Source organism: Triticum urartu, chromosome 1A (genome assembly GCF_056163025.1).
Source record: "Triticum urartu cultivar PI428250 chromosome 1A, HENAU_Tu73, whole genome shotgun sequence".
In the NCBI taxonomy this organism is placed as follows: Eukaryota; Viridiplantae; Streptophyta; class Magnoliopsida; order Poales; family Poaceae; genus Triticum; species Triticum urartu.
The window spans coordinates 57,884,257-57,902,885 of NC_141873.1; the positions used below are offsets into that span (position 1 = coordinate 57,884,257).

Consider the following 18,629-nt stretch of genomic DNA (forward strand, 5'->3'; position numbering starts at 1 on the left):
TGAGGAAATATTGAGAGAAGCTAAGACTAGTCACAAACACAAACTAAACTCTCGAATCAAGCCTCTTGTGGCCTGAAGAGAAAACTCATCGCCAGCCAGCCTCACCTCTCCGGCACCGGCCCAGCCGCCGCCGCCGCCGCCGTGGAAGATGCGCACGGATGCACCCTGCCGGCGGCGGCCCATGAGTCGCAGTTTCTCTTGTTGATCTTGTCTTCTTCACCGATACTCTTGTTCTTGTTCTTCACGGTCGAGTTGTTGGCGGCTTCTTGTTGGCTGATCCTCTGCCGGACCTTCTCCTGCCGCACATGTACCTGCGCATAGCTAAACCCCATGGAAGCCATGTTTGACCAGGCGCAGCTGAAAGATGCAGCCTAGCTAGCTACCTTCCTCTTTAAGCAGGATATAATTGGATCGTGTGAGATGTCTGTGTGTGTGCATACATATGGATACGGCCGGGCGTATTTATATGCGAGGGCTGCAATTATTGGGGGCGGGGCACCGAGTTTCTTGATGATATCCGGTGTGGACTTATCTGTTAGGAGTATCTCCTCTGGTGGTGGTAGGCGGTAGGTGTCACCAGAGGGAGATGATTCGGAAGCAATCACAAACAGCGCCTGCCTTTTTCGTAGGGTTGCAATCGCAGACGCTGCTGGCTGCGGGAAACGGTTGTGGAATTATTGGCACTACCTGTGGGCACAAGCATACGGTTTTGTGTTCCTGGTGGGCTGGCGGCAAGGCTGCCCACCTTTCGCCGTTTGTGCCTCTGCGCGACAAGTTTCGATGTTGCCTTTGCGACTTCCCACTGACCACTGAGGCGTCTATATGTGTCTAGCATAATAATGCATGAATGATTCCGTCGAGCTAATGATATCCTGATGGAAAGGAACGAGTCCCTGACTCCATGTATGCTTTGGTGATTCTGCTGAGCGCTGAGCGAGGTCAAGGAATGGAAAGATATTTCCAGCTTAAAAAAAGGTAATCATTCTGCTGAGTAGGTGGAGGAGGGCTTTTGTTCTATTTTGGATATATAGAGACGAATGAAGGAAGTGGCACAAAGCCCGTCTAGCTCAGTTGGTAGAGCGCAAGGCTCTTAACCTTGTGGTCGTGGGTTCGAGCCCCACGGTGGGCGATTTGCTTTTTTTTTTATCAGAGCCCATGTTTTTGGAAAAGGCAGAAATGTATTTTGAAGTTCCAAATTCTCTGAAAGAGAATACAAAATGGGCGCTCTATATTTTTTAGATCAGGCAGAAATGTGCTTTCAAGTTCCAAATTCTCTGAAAGAGAATACAAATGAACCTAGGGACGTATACAACATCTCCGTAATTTTTTTTTCTTTTGACACTGCAACGGCGGGCTTACGCCGGCCTGAACGTATATATTAATCAACGTGAAACTTACAACCAGGTGAAGAGGAGGTACAAGGTGAGAGAAGGGGGGAAGGTGATGGGGGAAAAAACAAAAAAGTTACATTCTCCCAGCTAAGAGCAACACCATTGATCTTCACTCTAGGAGAAGAGACTTCTTTAGCTCGGAGGAGCATCTATTAGACCATAGCATGAGATCGTCCGCGCAGGCGCGGAGCAGCTTGTACGCATCCTGTGTTTCAGCTCTGAATACTTTAGCATTTCTTCGCTTCCAGATATTCCACAGGATAGCGATGATCACCGTAGATCGGACTTTGTCATTCACCAGTGAGCCCCAACATGTTGCAATGGAGTTGGGCGTAGTATGGTAGAGAGAGTTGAGCTCAGCCCAAATCTGACGAGTTTGAGCACACGTGAAAAGCAGGTGGTTGATAGACTCGGAGTTGTTACAGAAGGGGCAAGAGGCCGTGGACGCAATGCCCCTCCTGAATCTTCGATCGTTGGTGTAGAGCCTGTCTTTGTGCGCTAGCCATAGGAACAGCCGGCACTTGTTTGGCGCATAGTTCTTCCAGATTGCAGGCGCCATCGGATCCATCGGCCGGTCCATCCATAGAGCCCCGTAAGCGAAGGACGTGGTCAGAGGTTTACCTTCCAGCCTGCTGATTCTCCGGTTAGGTACCTGTTCATTCAAGGGAAACATGGCAAGAATAGAGCGGATAGATTCGAGGTATCTCTCTGCAGCATGCGAGAGTCGAGGGGCGAGGTAGGTGTTTAGTTGTGGGTGGGCTAGAACAGCTGCAACGGAAGCGTTAGGTCTAAGAGTGTGGGAAAAAATGGCCGGGAACTGAGCCGCTAGAGTGGTGGTGTGGTTAGGGATCCATAAGTCTAGCCAGAATGCCGTGGAGCGACCATCGCCAGGGGGCAAGGATTACCCTGGTGATGGCACGGAGCAGAGGGAGACCCTATACTATGTCGCGCCAGATGACAGTGTCAAGACGCGCTGGGTCGCCGAGGTCACGGTGGTGGCTCCAACCATATGTGGAGGCCAGGTGGTTTGGCTCAGAGGTTATGCAGTGTGAGTGAATTTTGAGCAAATGTTTGAGGAGAAGACACTGATTGAACTGATGCAACGACAGAAACCCAAGACCCCCACGAGAGAAGGGGGCACAGACCGCATCCCACGCAACTTTACACTGACCCCCAGAGATCGTATCCTGTCCTGCCCAGAAGAAAGCCCGACAGCGACTATCGATGGCCTGGATTGTACCTAGAGGAAGCAGAAGGGCAGACATCGCATAGAGTGGGAGGGCACGTAGGACCGCCCACACTAGGATGGCCCTGCCGGCTAAGGAAAGGAGCAGGCCCCGCCACCCAGCGAGTCTCCGATCCACTTTGTCTATGATGAAGAAAAAAGCCGATAGGTTAAGCTTGTGGGTGGATAGAGGTAGGCCCAGATAGCTTTGAGGGAAGGAGGCCACAGGGCAGCCCAGCACCGCAGCCATAGAGGAGGCGAGAGCATCATCCACATGAATAGGGGCGAAGGTGCTCTTGTGAAAATTTATCTATAGCCCGGTGGCGGCCGAGAATTCTAGTAGAACTGATTTGAGGTGAATTAATTGCTCCAAGCTAGCCTGAAGGATAATTAAAGTATCATCAGCGTACTGAAGGACTGGGCATGGGAGAGAGCTGTCTAGAGGATGTAGAAGGAGCCCCGAAGCCGAAGCGTGCAGAATAAGACGCTGAAGAATGTCGGCGATGAGGATAAATAGGTACGGGGACATGGAGTCGCCCTGGCGCAGTCCTTTTTTGCAGTGAAACCAGGGCCCAGGGGTCCCGTTTAGGAGCACAGAGGACTGGCTCGATCTGTTTAGTTGATCTATCTAGGAGCACCAAAGAGGGGGGAAACCTTTTGCCTGCAAGACGGTCGTGATAGCCTCCCAAGATATTGAATCAAAGGCTTTTTGGAAATCTAGTTTCAGAACAATAGCAGCCTTTTTGCGCTTGAAGCAAGACTGGACGATATCTGCAGCATGCGTGAAATTGTCTGCGATCCCTCTACCCCGGACAAAACCAGATTGGTCATGATGGATCATATGATTGATGAAAGGTTGAGTCCGATTAGAGAGGCATTTGGAGGTGATTTTTATAGCGCAATTTTGCAGGGACACAGGGCGGTAGCTCCCTGGTTCATTGGCGCCAATTTTCTTGGGGATTAGAACTATGAAAGCTTTGTTGATCCATTTAAGATCCGCGGAGCAGCTGTGGAACCCGTGCAGCAGACTGAGAAGGTCATTTTTAACCAAATCCCAGTTGGCTTTAAAGAAGGCAGGGCCAAAGCCATCCGGTCCCGGGCTGGCGTTGTCATTCATGCCCCAAAGAGCGGTTTTAATTTCGCATAGAGAGAAAGGCCGGATGAGACTGACCGCATCAAGGGAGGAGAGGGCAGACGAGGCCACTAGACTAGGTAGATCAAAGTTGATAGAGGATGCAGCAGGGGTTCCCACCAGGTTTTTGAAGAAGTTTAGAAGGATTTTTTCTTTATGATGGTGGGAATAGAAGTTCGATCCCTCCACCAATAGGGACTTGATCTTATTCTTGCGGAATCGGACAGAGGCGCAGGCGTGTAGGTAAGCGGAGTTTTCGTCGCCAAGAGTGCACTCTCTAACTTTTGCGCGCTGACTCCAATAGATGGCCAAAATTTTATTGTGACGGTTAAGGGAGAGCTTAGCCGCTACGCGAAGTTGAAGCTCTAGCGGAGATAAACAACGCGACTCCTCTAGTTTGTCTAGAAAATTGATGGTGGTTGTGCAGTTTTTTGCAATGGTTTTGGGAGATTTAGCGTTGAAAGCCCATTTCTTAGCCATACATCGAGTCCTCGTAATTTTAAGGCAAATCTTGCCTGCAGGGTCCAGATGGCTGTGTGTGACGCTAGACCAGTTCCTCTTCACCAAGTCTTGGAAAAGGGGATGGTGTAGTAAGTTGTTGTTCAAGCGGAACACTCTAGACTTAGGAATCAACGTGGATGCCGACAGGCAGATAGGCACATGGTCGGAGGTAGTCCGAGAGCAAGAAATTAGCGAGGAGTCCGGGAATGTTTGGGACCAAGGAACGTTGACTAAGGCACGGTCTAGCTTAACCAAAATGGGATTGTCTTGTTGATTGGACCAAGTGTAGAGGCGATCGAGTAGAGGGAGATCTTGCAGCTGCAATGATTGAATCGAGGAAGAAAACATTGTTGCCTCGGCATGATTAAAGTTCGCGTTCAATCTCTCGGAAGGGCGGAGGGTCAAGTTAAAGTCGCCGATGATAGTCCAGGGGCCGGAGATCATCGTCTTGAGAGTAGATAAGGAGTTGAGAAAAGCAGGTTTTAGCGAGTGATCACAAGGGCCGTAGACATTAGTTACCACACAGGATAGGTCAGTCGCCCTGAACTCGAACCAGCAAGTTAGAGAGAAGATGTCAGAGTGGTTTTTAGTGCAAATGATGGAGTCGCCATCCCAAGAAGTGAGCAGTCTGCCCGAGGCTCCAAATGGACAGAAGTGAAAATTCCTAGACATAGGCGGAAGAAAGGTGGTGGCTTTAAAAGTGTCTATGACCTGGAGCTTGGTCTCTTGCAAACAAATAACCGCAGAGGGATTGCTTAACAAAGCCGATTTCACATCATTACATTTGTCCGGGCGACCCAAACCACGGACGTTCCAAGATAGAATACGTAGGTGTCTATTCATTGGGAACAGCCGGATACAACCGAGCAAAGAGCGAGGGCCTGAGGCAAAAAGAAGAGATAGACACCGAATAGAGGCCGGCCCTAGTGGCCAGCGAGCCTAGCGCAGGCAGATAACAGCAACCTAAAAAAGAGAAGAGGAAAGAAATAACTAGGGGGAGCAGGTAGATCGCTAGATGCCCTCCAAAGAAACTAAGGCTAAAACTAAGATGGGAGCCTAGTTCATGATTAGCGAGAGGCCGAGAGCATCAAGTGATGGAACCGTAGGATAACATGACTGTGTGTCACACATCGACGTTGGTCGGGGCCACCTTGTTGAGGTCGAGTTCGCTGACCCCGCATGCGTCGGCAAACTGAAGTACGTCCTTGCGAGGCAGAGGGGGTCCCTTGGGCATAGAGCCTACAGCCAGTGGCCGCCGTGGCCGGAGTGGCCGACGGCGCAGGAGCGAGCCGGGACCTAGCCTACAACCGTTGGCCGCCGTGACCGGAGTGGCCGGCGGCGCAGGAGCGAGCAGTCGCCTAGCCTCACGGGAGCGAGTTCGCACTTTCTCCGTAAATTTTCATTATGAAAAGGGTTCGAGCCCCACGGTGGGCGATTTTCTTTTTTTTATCAGAGCCCATGTTTTTGGAAAAGGCAGAAATGTATTTTAAAGTTCCAAATTCTCTGAAAGAGAATACAAATGGGTGCTCTATATTTTTTAGATCAGGCAGAAATGTGTTTTCAAGTTCCAAATTCTCTGAAAGAGAATACAAATGAACCTAGGGACATATACAACATCTCCGTAAATTTTCATTATGAAAATATGTTTTGGTTCAAGGTACACACACACACAAAAATAATAATATCACTCTAACACATGTACTATTCACTATAAAAGTCCATGATTTTGCTTTTTATACGGATCACACCAAAGCGTATTTGATCTTGAAACTTCATAGATATGTACTATACACCTCAATGTTCTTGTGTATTGCATATTGGATAAAACTCCAAAAATTAATGTTATGTTACAAAGCCAAATTACTTCATACGTAAGAGTTTGGTCCAATGAAGAATTGTTTTTTTTTTCTTGAACATGCTTGGAAGCATGTAATTTTCATCAAGAAAATACCTCAAAGATGATTGAACGAACAAAATATACACAGATTTACAAAAAGAGCATTGCATCAAAGCCCATATTTTTTAAAAGGCAGAAAATATATTTTGAAGTTCCAAATTTTCTGAAAGAAAATACAAATGAGCCTAGGGATGTATATAACATCTACATAAATTTTCATTATGAAATATGTTTTGGTTAAGGTACACACACAAAATAAATTAATGATACTCTAACACATGTACTATTCACTATAAAAGTCCATGATTTTGCTTTTTATACGGATCACACCAAAGCTTATTTGATCTTGAAACTTTATAGATATGTACTATACACCTCAATGTTCTTGTGTATTTGCGTATTTGATTTGATCTTAGAACTCCGAAAATTAATTTTATGTTACAAAGGCAAATTACTTCATACGTAAGAGTTTGGTCCAATGTAGAATTGAATTTTTTTTCTTGAACATTCTTGGAAGCATGCAATTTTCATCAAGAAAATACCTCAAAGATGATTGAACGGACAAAATATACACAGATTTACAAAAAGAGTATTGCATCCAACAATAGTGCTTTTTCTAGAGCGAAACTACAGAAGATAGGGGTAAGCAGTAACTAGAACCTGCAATCGAATTGGCCGAATTGGGCAAAGCGAAAGTTGACGGAAAGGGCACACATAACAATGCCTATGGAGTCGTCGTGTTGACCATCGTAGGCCTTGGCTTGAGCTTCTATGAGCAAAACATATAAATAGCAAATCATAAAGTACATGTTGGTGTTGTGTGGCCCATCAACATTTCCTTTGTAATTGTTTACTGTTTATATAACCGTATGCTTAATTAATTTTAGCTTCATCCACAAAAAAAAAACCCTCAATTTTAGCTTGGCCCAGTAGCCGGTAGGCAAGCTCGGCTCAAGCCTAGATGGCTTGCTGAGCTCTGAAAAGATACTAGTAGTACATTTTAACCAAATATAAGCAAAAAATTCAAATTTGTCAAATGAACATGAAAACATTCTCGTAACTCAATCAACCTTTCTTGGGTTAACTGTGAAATTATGAGCATATTAGTTGGCGTAACAACATCTAGAGCCATGTCTTGCTTCAATATCCTCGAGTAAACAACCAACCAACAAAGGATGCCTAGCTAACCTAGACCTAGCACAACACGTGGATATAAGCTCGATGGACTGAAGCACCAAACCAAAAGTTGTCACTGGCAACCACAACAAAGATCAAGAGTGCTCAAAACCGAGTCACCGGGCGATTGCCTCATGAACATAGGGATCATGACCCCCGAAGAAATTCACACCACCCACGCATCAAATCTTTGATCAACTCAGTATCTTGTTTATCCAGGAAATTAGTTGTACGCCTTACAAACTCAGTTCTCATAAGGTGATCATATAAATGACACAAGGTGTATGATTTGTATAGATACGAATATTTGCAGTACATAAATGTCGAATCCATATCCACAAGATTATACTATTTACTTTGCATGTACAAAAAATCAAGAGTTGTACGTACAACAACCATGCATGTCTTGTTGTTGTTGTTGTCTCAGCAGGTCTTGGGATCTACATTGGTGCCAGATTCGGTTAGCTTGGCGTTGTTGCATACACTTGTCGCGGAAGCGTGCCTGTGCTTGTGCCCACGGTCATGAAATGTAAGCTTCACGTCTTGCAACAATATATCGCGGCATGGGACGGTGTCGCTGCAGTCCAGCTTGATAGCTTCTTTCGTCGCGCTGGTGCCCCGTATGGTCTTGAACCGAATGTTGCTGAACTCCACCGCCGAAGTTTGTTTCTTGCACGGCTTAGGGTTGGCGGGATCGGCCGATGTGCAGTAGTTCTGGTCGATGATTATGGGGTTATGGACCTCCTCCATGGTTATGTCCTCGAAGGTGACGTCCTTGGCGTACCCTTTTCCTCCCTGCCACGACTTCATGCGCGCGCCGTTGGTCGTGCCGGAGAGGTGCGCCTTGTAGATTGTTATGTTGGAGACTCGGGCCTCCGAGTTGTCGTCGCCTAAGCTCCCGATGCTGATCCCGTGTCCCGGGCCACAGGTTATCCTCGAAGCGTAGAGGTTTTCGGTTCCGGTCTCGATGGACATGCAGTCGTCCCCTGTTTTAATGTCGCAATCCAGGACCTGGATGTCCTTGGTGCGAGCAATGTGGATCCCGTCGTTCATGGGGCTGTCGCCGGGGGCGGTGATGGTGATGCCCTTGAGGAGCACGTCCTGGCAGTCCTCGACCGACATGTGGATCTGCTGGCTGTTGAGGAGCCGGATGTTCTCCACCGTGAGGTTGTTACACCTGCTGAGCAGCAGCGCCATCGGGGCGTTGCTGCACTTGAGCTTCTTGTCCACCCGGCAAGAGGTCTTCCACCACGCCTCGCCGTTGCCGTCGATGGTCCCGTCGCCGGTCACGGTGAGCCCGTCGACGTTGCGGAACATGATCCACCACCTCATGTTCTCCTCGGGCCATGCCGACCGGCTGGCGGGCGCAACCAGCTTGCCGTCCAGCCTGAAGGTGACCGGGGACCTGCACTTGCCCGAGAAGGTGGTCTGCTTCACGAGGTATGTCTTCTCCCTGGGGACCACGAGGGTGGCCGGCTGAGGCGAGGAGCAAACCGCGGCCCATGCTTCCCGGAACGCCGGCGTGTCGTCGTGTTGGCCGTCGCCGACGGCTCCGTAGCTCGCCACGTCGACCTCGGCGACGGCGCTTTCACCACTCTGAGAAGGCTCGGGAGAAGGCGCGGGAGAAGGTGCGGGAGAGGGCGCGGGGGAAGGCTCGGGAGAAGGCCCGGGAGAAGGCTCGAGTAGCTTGCGGTGGCGCCCGGCAGCAACTGCTCTGTGGTAGCCGCGTAGGTCGAGGGTCTGAGTAGGCATGAGCTTCTTCCGTCTTAGGTTGGGACGAACGTCGTTGCTGCTGGTACGTCTACCGCCGGTGGCGGCGGCGGCGATGCCGTCTGCGTGAGCAATGGCCGGCACGAGGAGGAGCAATAGCAGCCCGAGGATGAGAACTGCCGCCAGCACTACCAGCGCACGGCGGCGGAAGGACGACGACATGCCTCCTTTGGTATATGGAAGGTAGCTAGCTAGCTATCTTTTTCTGCTTCTTGTGCGTTGCGAGCTTGTATCTCTTGCCTTTCGTTGCGTTTGCGTTGCTCGTGCTTTCATGGCCTACAAAGCTTTGGCAGGTCGTTCAAAGTCGGGCACCGACTCGGGCACTCAGTCCGGCGGCAGTAGAATATGGATGTACGTTAGGCGTCTGAGTCCGAATCCAAAACAGAGGAGCACGCCGTCGCCGAGAGAGACTCCAACTCTCGTAGCTTCGTCTCTTCCTCGTCTACTACCGACATGCTCAGCCTCAACTCCGAGCCAAGCAACCGTGCCCCAGCCCCAGCCCGCGAGTTGCGCGCCCTCCTCCCGAGCACGCCCATCTACTCGCCGGACAAGCCGTCCTTCAAAAGGATTAACTTTTGACGACCAACACTAGACAGAGGAGCACGCCGCCGACAGCCCGAGACTCCGTTGAGGGAGGTGCAACCCTGCTACTCTCGTCCTCGCTTTCTAAGAGCATCTTCAACAAGCGCGCAACCACGCGACGCGTTAAAACACGTTCATAGTGCCGAACTAGAAACTTTTTGCACGACGCAGAGCATTGGTTCTAGCGGCCGCTGTAAAAAATTGCGCGCGCCGCTCCAACAGACGCGCTAAACTTTTCAGCGCGCGCCATCAGCCGGCGCTTGTAACATGTTCATTTTGACAATATGATGACATTTCAAACATAAAAAAAAGACATAGCATAGTTTCAAATGTACGGCATATCAATGATCATGCCACATCATCGTCCATCCATGTTCAAAATCATGCCACAGTCTTTGTTGATTGTCGATCACCAGGAGCGAAGAGATCTTTCCGTGCGGTCAATTGCACTATTGTTGTGTAAATCAAGGTGCTCCTTCATCCGAATCCAATATGCATCCCTACTTTGATCTCCTCCAACGATGCATCCCTAGACACTTTAAACCGTGTATTTGAAGGAAATATGCCCTAAAGGCAAATAAAGTTGTTATTTATATTTACTTATATCATGATAAATGTTTATTATTCATGCTAGAATTGTATTAACCAGAAACTTAATACTCCCTCCGTTTTTATTTAGTTCGCATATTAGCTTTGGTCAAAGTCAAGCTTTACAAACTTTGACCAAGTTTGTATACAAAAATATTAAGATATACAATAACAAATCAACAATATTAGATTTATTATTAAATGTACTTTCACATCGTATAGATTTATTATGATAAATGTCTATATTGTTTTCCATAAACTTGGTCAAACTTTACGAAGTTTGACTTCAGTCAACTCTAATATGCAGAGTAAATAAAAACAGAGGGAGTACATGGGTGAATACATAGACAAAACAAAGTGTCCCTAGTATGCCTCTACTTGACTAGCTCGTTAATCAAAGATGGTTAAGTTTCCTAACCATAGACATGTGTTGTCATTTGATGAACGGGATCACATCATTAGGAGAATGGTGTGATGGACAAGACCCATACGTTAGCTTAGCATAATGATCGTCAAGTTTTATTACTATTGCTTTCTTCGTGACTTATACATATTCCTTTGACTATGAGATTATGCAACTCCCAAATACCGGAGGAACACCTTGTGTGCTATCAAACGTCACAACGTAATTGAGTGATTATAAAGATGCTCTACAGGTGTCTTCGAAGGTATTTGTTGGGTTGGCATAGATCAAAATTAGGATTTATCACTCCGTGTATCGGAGAGATATCTCTGGGCCCTCTCGGTAATGCACATCACTATAAGCCTTGCAAGCAATGTAACTAATGAGTTAGTTACGGGATGATGCATTACGGAACGAGTAAAGTGGTGGCGACAACATAATTGACATCGATGGTGGTGTTACTCGAGCAACCGGTATCGAGCTCCGGGGTGAAAGCCGAGGTCTAACCGGTGACGATTATACCTGCCAATGGCGATGTTTTTACGTTGTTACCTTATTGAAGGCATTGCCCGGATATTCTCAGACTGGTTCTGCAGGGTGAAACCTTAGATTCTACCTTGGGTGGTTGGATCCGGTGACGACGGCGTTCGAGCGTCTCTCCCTTTCTGAAGGTGTCGCTGTTGAAGAACATGGTCGTTCATGTGGTGTCATGAGATGATGGGTGTGAATATGGTCATAATTGTAGTTTGCTTATCGCAACTGATCATCTTTGGGTTTTTTTCCTCTTGCCTACGCATAGCTTTGGTCTTATATAATTTTACTATTTGTTGGCTTTTTTTTATGTGCGTGTGTTGTTGTTGGTTATGTGCATGCTAACTATACAGAGGCCAGATGTGTGCTTTTTGTGTTTGTATCCTTCTAATGCTTCATTTTAAGCCAATAAAATACACCTTTTGTCAAAAATTGTACTATGTGTGAACTTATAAGTGTCATTGTCTTTCTGCGCGGACCTGACTGGGGTGGATGCGCGCTACCAAACGCGTCCTTGGTGTCGACTGTCGAGACCGTTGCCTCCAACGCGCCATCGGAGCTATCCAAAATTTAAGAAAACAAAACCAGTGTCCTCATCCTCTTCTGAGAGTCTTCTCCCACGCAGCAGCCACAGGTATACAAACACTAACGCCGCAGGCACAACCACACATACCATCGGCATCCACCAAAGCGCTAAAGCATAACAGGTTAGCAGTCTCAGGTTCCTCTTGTACTACTCCGGTCGTTCTATGTCACTGTAAGCGTTCGTAACTCTTGAGTCTTGACCAGTTATCTTGTACTCCCTCTGTTCCGAAATACATGACGTTTTACGTCTGCACGTTGAAATCTCGTAACGCTACGAAATATTCGCGTTTTCCATTTTTACCCTCGACCGCATCGCTCTCAGTCTCTCTCTCAGTCTCTCTGTCTCGCTCGCCCCTATCGCTCTCTGCCTCTCTCCCACCGCATCTCCCTCGCCCGCGTCGCCGCAAAAATGCTAGACTTACGGAAAGATGTCACGGAATCGATCTACGCTCTGATCCTCCCCGTTGATTTCACCATAAAGCCTGCCCCTTGATTTCAACTGGGCCCTAACCTCCTACTTGTTTTCTTCCACATAAGCCCGTAAGCAAAATCCCGTAGCCCCCCTCCCGTAAGTGTAGCATTGTTGGCGTCGCCGCGCATCTCCCTCGCCCGCGTAGCAGCCGCATCTCCCTCGCCTGCTTCGCTGCATCTCCCTTAACCGCGTCGCCGCTGCCCTCTTTCTCTCGCGTCATCCCTGGTTCGTCGTCCCAAGATTCGATTTTTACCACCGGAGGAGCTGCTGGAGTCGGAGGAGCTGCGGGAAGAGGAACTGTGGAGGTGAGGAGCTGCCGGATCTGTGCGGCGGTGGGGAGCTGCTGCATCTGTGCGGCGGTGACGAGGAGCAGTAGGCGATGGTGAGCAGCTGGACCCACGACGGCACCTCCGCCCTGCCCAAGCGCGTCGTACACCACCTGACGCCGAAGGATGCGGTCGAACACCACCTGCAGCAGCTTGTCGTCGCCGCGGCCGCCACCGTCCTCCTCGCGCGCGGCCTCCATGAGCGACTCCTTGAGGAGCAGCCGTTGCGTCAGGTGGCGAGTGGATGGACGTGGTGGCCCGGCTGTGCGTCCATGGATGATGACTCCTTGAGGTATTGCTCTCTCTTCCTCTTCCTGTCTCTTCTCCGTGAAAACTTAATGTCAGATGGAGATTCTTGTGTACTGCTAGGAGTAGTGCTAGCAAATGGAGATTCTTGTGATCTTGTGTACTGCTAGGAGTAGTGCTAGCAAATGTTACAGATGCTAATGTCAGTTGTGAGGCCTTAATTGCCTACCGAGCTCTCTGTAATCAACCAAGTAGCAGCAGCACTCCAACATTTCTTCAGAGGTTTACTGTCGATGGTCGATTGTTTTGCTTCAGTTGTCGTTCGGTTCAGAGTTCCAATACTTTGTTGTGCTTGCAGGGCGACGCTGACGGTGGTGCTTGTGGTGCCCGACGCTGACGATTTTACTACTCCTCTTGCAATAGTACTGTTGTTTCCTCACCAACATCTGTGCTAGTGTAGTTTTGGTTAAATTTGCAATGAGCTCATCTTACAGCAGTACTGTACTGTACTCATCTTACAGTAGTTAGTGAGTACTCCAACAGTACTTACTGTAGTTTCTCTCCATCTTCTCTCAATTTTAAATGAAACTTTAATTTAAACTTTAAAATTAACTGAAGTTTTACTTCAAAACTGCAATTGTTGTGCTGTAGTTTATGTAGTTTCAGTACTGTTTTGGAGTAGTGGTTGCAAAATTTGGAGTAGCAAGCAGATCCAGTATTTGGAGTACCTGAATAATCAGATTTGGAGTTTCTGATTTGCTGTCATATTAGCTTGGAGCAGTAGCAGTGCTTGCTCTGCTCTTCTCTTCTCAAATAAAAAAAGTGAGTTCAAGATTTGGAGTAGTGTAGATCTTCTCTTCTCTTTTCAGTTAATTTAAATTAACTCAAACCTTTCAGATTTGGAGTATTAATTAAACTAACTTAAACCCTTTTCTGTTAATTAAACTAATTAAATGAAATCTTTTGCTGTTTAGTGGAGTAATTTAGTGTATATTGCTCCTCTCCTCTCCTCTCTCTTCTCTTCTCTTCTCTTCTCTTCAGTACTCCACTAAATTGGAGTACTTGGCAGTAGGAGTAGTTCTTGGAGTAGGAGTATAGTGTAGGACAGCAGTAGTATATTTATTAATAAAGCATTGCAGTACTCCTGGACGTTAGTACTCCATGGAGTTACTCCAATAGCTTAATCCAGTTACTTACTCTCTTCTTATCTCTCCTCTCTTCTCTTCTCTTATCTGGAAATTAACTGTAAATTAAAACCTTTCCTGTTAATTAAATCTAAAATAAACCTTTTCTGTTAATTAAATCTAAATTGAACTTTTTCTGCTAATTAAATCTAAATTAATCCTCTCCTTTTCTATTCCACTCCTTTCCTCTCCTAGCCCTTTCCTCCTAAGAAAATAAGAGAATTCACTCCACACAAGCCGATGCAAACATATGGAGTAAAAATGATCATACAAATGGAGCAAAAAAATCCACTCCACACAAGCCTTTGCAAACATACTCAGATATGGATGATAATCATACTCCACACAAATAATAACAAGGATGCAACAAGCATACTCCACAAGCCTCATCTCAGGTCTCTTGACAACAAGCATTCAGGCCTCTTCCATCACTGAACCCTCGCCATTAGCCCTAAGTTGTGTAGGGCATTTGCGTAAACCTCTTGAGGGCACGACAATCTTGGAGGTAGCTGCCCAAGACCCTCAAGTCTTTCCTTGTTCACATGTGGTATTTTATACCCATTGCCCCCAGCATGGTTCAGGATCTCAATCATGCACGTTTGCAGAGTTAGGAAAATTCTGTTGAGCTTGTAAACCTCATAGCCATCAAATTCCTCCAAAACACCATTAATAAGGTCTTGTAGTGTTTTAGGACTCAGACAATCTGTCAGGGATTGCAGCGAGTTGAAAAACCCAAGGTCAAGCACATTCAAATCAGGGCTATTGGCTGGTTGTTGTATTATTCTGATATCAAGTCCAGTTTTTGCGACGGCAGCTAGAAATTCTGGGTCATTTGGCAAGATATGGGGCTTAGCGTTATCCTGCTGGATGTAGATGGTCTGTCCAGCATCACTTTCAGGCCAAACTGCTTGTATCGCTGGTAAGACCTTCTCTATCAGGAACTCCCTCATCACTTTTCTGTCGACTTTATTGACTTTGTCTCTATTGTACCTCTGGGCCTGTTATCACTTCTCCTCTGAGCAGGAACTTCTTTCACGAATGGCCAGATACCAATTTTCCCAGAGAAGGTCACGTTTCCTTCACGGTCCCACCTTGGCCTAGCAACGACCGTTAAAAACATCACCTTGCCAATACAGTTGCCATGTATAGGCCTCGTAGGCTCCTCCTCCCCATCCAGCAGATAGTAGGTCTTATTTTTCTTTGTCATATTGAACCATTTTTCATCAATGTGCACAACATTATGCATTGTCTTGAATTTAGGCCTTGAAGTTTCGATTGTTGTCTCATCAAGCATTGACATACAAAATTCCATCCTATCCTTTTTATTCTTCTCTTTTAGAGCTGGCTTCACACAGTTTGTGTGTCTCTTTATCAAACTCAGCTTGAACTTTCTATGCAGTGTGGTAGGGCTACATCCGAGTTGCCAAGCTAGAGATCTGATAGTGGACCTCTTATTTAGTGGGATGGTAGGTATTTGCTCTAAATTGATGTCCTTTGGCTTTCTTCCAGAGTTTCCTTTTCTCTGATCGGAAACATCCACCTCTAAACCTTCTGAAATTTGCTCCATCGCCTTCTGCCAAACTCTTTGTATACTCCTCACTTCAACCTTAAAAAAATGTGCAAGGTCTTTCTTATCATTTCTTTTGAATTTGCCACCTCTGCTCATGCACACTGAATGCAATGCCACATAAGCAGCATATTTTTGCTCGTTAGTGAGGGTTTTCTTTTTTCTAACTCCTTGCTCAACAACTGCAACAAGAAACAAAACAATGAAAAAATATATTAGTCCATGCTCAAATGATCAAATGATGAAATGCTCAAATGCTCAAATGATAAATGAGCTACTGTTCATTTTCAGAAACTAGAGTTACTGTTCATTTTCAGAAACTTGCTAAATGAGCTACTCTTACTGTTCATTTTCAGAAACTAGAGTTACATTTTCAGAAACTTGCTAAATGAGCTACTCTTACTGTTCATTTTCAGAAACTAGAGTTACTGTTCATTTTCAGAAACTTGTTAAATGAGCTACTCTTACTAGTCAATGTCAAAATTTCTTGTGGTGATCTGATTTGGGAAAGGGGATCGGAGAGGTCTAATATTTTGGGGATTATTTCTAGGGTTCGTGGCATAGGCGATGCTCAATTGGGGAAGAAAGGTGGCGCCTCATGCAAACACTTTGTGCAGTTTTAACTGAATGTACTCGTTCCAAATTACTCGTCGACGAGTAATTTGTAACGGAGGGAGTATATGTTAGGAGCAATCCATGTGAACATTGAACAAATCGAGATTACTGCTGACTTATGGTTGAGGATGCCTGGTGTTCAGTGCAAGGACAATATGTTTGATGCCTGAACCTGAATCTGCGTTTCAGATCTGCCAAGACTTCCTCCCAGATATCTGATTTGTGAACCTATTTATTAAGATGCCCTCGTATGTACTCCTTCTCAGTTATCCTGCTTGCTGATTTCGCTAGCACAATGCATTTTTTGTCAATTGAAATTTGGTGCAAACACTCTGTCCAATTTCATCTAAATGTAAATTTCATCCAATTTCTGAGTTATCCTGCTTGCTGATTTTGCTATCACAATGCATTTTTTGTCAGTGCAAGGACGCGTTCTCTCAGCACGGCGATGTTACCCAAGGTAGTTATAATCAGTCTTCTTGCTGTTGGATCTGTTGTTTGACTGAATCAATTTGGGATGTCCTCTGCTTTGACTGCTTGATGTGCCTGTCATTTTAAGTGATATGCCATCCTGTGACAGTTGTGATACCAAAACAATGTCCCAAGGTAGCCATGGTCTAGGAAACAATTTATGACCTGATCTTAGAACTTGAATATGGCATCAAGTCCCAGGGAATGTGTGGGTTTAGAAAATCAATTTTCACATACGTTTAATACCAAACTTTGTTGTTAAACATTGTTAATACCAAATGGATTTTTTAATTGCTCAACACTGGCTAGCTTCTCCATTATAGGGGTACAAATGAACTATTGATTGTTCATGGCAGGAGTACTGGAGCTCACCAACTGCATCTTGACCGGGATCGATGCCCTCTTCCTCTTCCATGTTCATATCATCTTGGAGTATGTCTTCTTCTTCGGCTGGAGTGCAGTTGAGATCAAAATCCATGCCTCTGCCCTGACTATGTCTATTTCCTTTTTCAGTTGCTGCCTGTTCTGAAGTTGGTGCAATGGAGCTTGGAGCTCCACCTGCTGGACCTGGAGCCTGTTCAGGTACTGCCACGGTATAAGTTCATGCAACATCAAGCACTATAGTACTCCAACATCATGCAATAGTGCTGTTGTCATGAAAATGATGTTGCATGACGTTGTAAAAGTGATTCTGCCCCTGTAGTACTTCATCATGCAACTGTACTCCAACATCATGCTATTTTGTTAATGATACTCCAACATCATGCAATTGTTTCAGTAGTACTGATTTTTTGTTAATGATACTCCAACATCATTGGAGTACTGCACTTTTACTCCAATGCAGTACTGATTTTTTGAATCCTCCCAACATCATGCTCCAGTACTGAATTTTGTCATCCTAAATTTGCAACTGAATTGCCCCTTTTTGGACCTGTTGAACGACCAGGACCTGAAGTCAGCGGTGATCTGCAGTACCTGGAGGTGGAGATGGCGAGGCCCTGGGAGGGTGGCGGCAATCTGCAGCAGGGCGCTGGCCTTGGGATGACAAGGTGGGGGATCTGCTGGCCTAGGAAGTTGGGGAGGATGGGAGGGGATCCGTTGGGCGAGATGGGAGGCGATGGAGGTGGAGGTGGAGGATCTGGGGGTGGGGGGCGACGGAGGCAGGGGCGATGGAGGTGGAGGATCCAGAGGTGGGGGGCGACGGAGGCGGGCGGATCTGGAAGACGACCTGGGTGGAGACGAGGAGAGAATTCAAAACTGAAGGGTAACCTGGTCATTTTGCTGCTTTTTCACCTGGTCGGAAAAAACCCCAGCTTCATGTATTTCGGAACGGAGGGAGTAAATAGCAAGTAGGCAATGGAATCAGCGGGGGCGACCGCCAGCGTCGGCGCCGAGAAGAATTCATGGCCGGAGGTGGTCGGCCTGTCTTCGGAGGAGGCCAAGAAGATCACAGAGCACAAGCCCGACGCCGGCGCCGAGAAGAATTCATGGCCGGAGGTGGTCGGCCTGTCTTCGGAGGAGGCCAAGAAGAAGATCACAGAGCACAAGCCCGACGCCGGCGCCGAGAAGAATTACGTCCACGTCGTTCCGCCCGACGCCTTCTGTCACCATGGATTACAACACCGGCCGAGTCAAGGTGTTCGTCGACTCCAGCGACAAGGTCACGAAAGCTCCCAGGATTGGCTTAGCTAGCTGGGCTCATCCTTACGTTTGTACCAATAAATGAGGACGTAATTCTGTTTAGCTGTACCCTGTAAGCTTGTGTACTGATGTATTCAGAAGATGCTCCAGTGCGCCTAGATCTAATGTAGAGAAGATACAAAAGGAGATCAGGCTGGGGAATAGTTAAAGTAATGAAATACCGATACATGCAAGAAAATTTAGTGCAAATGTAGATTACAACCATACCACTAACAGATTGGTGTCACTCTTCTGTTATTAAAAAAAACAACTCACAGTGACATAGT

The 18,629-nt window shown here is 46.7% G+C and overlaps 1 protein-coding gene, 1 non-coding gene and 2 pseudogenes across 9 annotated transcripts; 2 read left to right on the plus strand and 2 right to left on the minus strand.

The window, feature by feature from the left end:
- Positions 1-1,056: 1,056 nt before the first annotated feature.
- TRNAK-CUU (transfer RNA lysine (anticodon CUU)) lies at positions 1,057-1,129 on the plus strand. The gene has a single exon. It is a non-coding gene; the product is annotated as a tRNA-Lys (tRNA).
- A 6,616-nt stretch (positions 1,130-7,745) lies between these two features.
- Positions 7,746-9,089, minus strand: LOC125553567 (polygalacturonase QRT2 pseudogene; annotated as a pseudogene).
- A 3,258-nt stretch (positions 9,090-12,347) lies between these two features.
- On the plus strand, positions 12,348-18,567 carry LOC125546032 (uncharacterized). Of its 8 annotated transcripts, XM_087546784.1 has the most exons (7): positions 12,348-12,871; positions 13,184-13,247; positions 16,127-16,439; positions 16,612-16,651; positions 17,019-17,094; positions 17,176-17,244; positions 17,609-18,567. In XM_087546784.1, the coding sequence occupies exons 1-3, from the start codon at positions 12,633-12,635 to the stop codon at positions 16,235-16,237; spliced, it is 414 nt and encodes a 137-aa protein (XP_087402910.1). In that variant the 5' UTR covers positions 12,348-12,632; the 3' UTR covers positions 16,238-16,439; positions 16,612-16,651; positions 17,019-17,094; positions 17,176-17,244; positions 17,609-18,567. The 8 variants fall into 8 exon arrangements, with proteins under 8 accessions (XP_087402910.1, XP_087402909.1, XP_087402899.1 ...); XM_087546783.1 differs by having other exon boundaries at positions 16,127-16,651; XM_087546773.1 differs by lacking the exon at positions 16,127-16,439 and having other exon boundaries at positions 12,349-12,871; positions 17,176-17,255.
- Positions 14,437-15,810, minus strand: LOC147989994 (uncharacterized; annotated as a pseudogene).
- Positions 18,568-18,629: the final 62 nt, after the last annotated feature.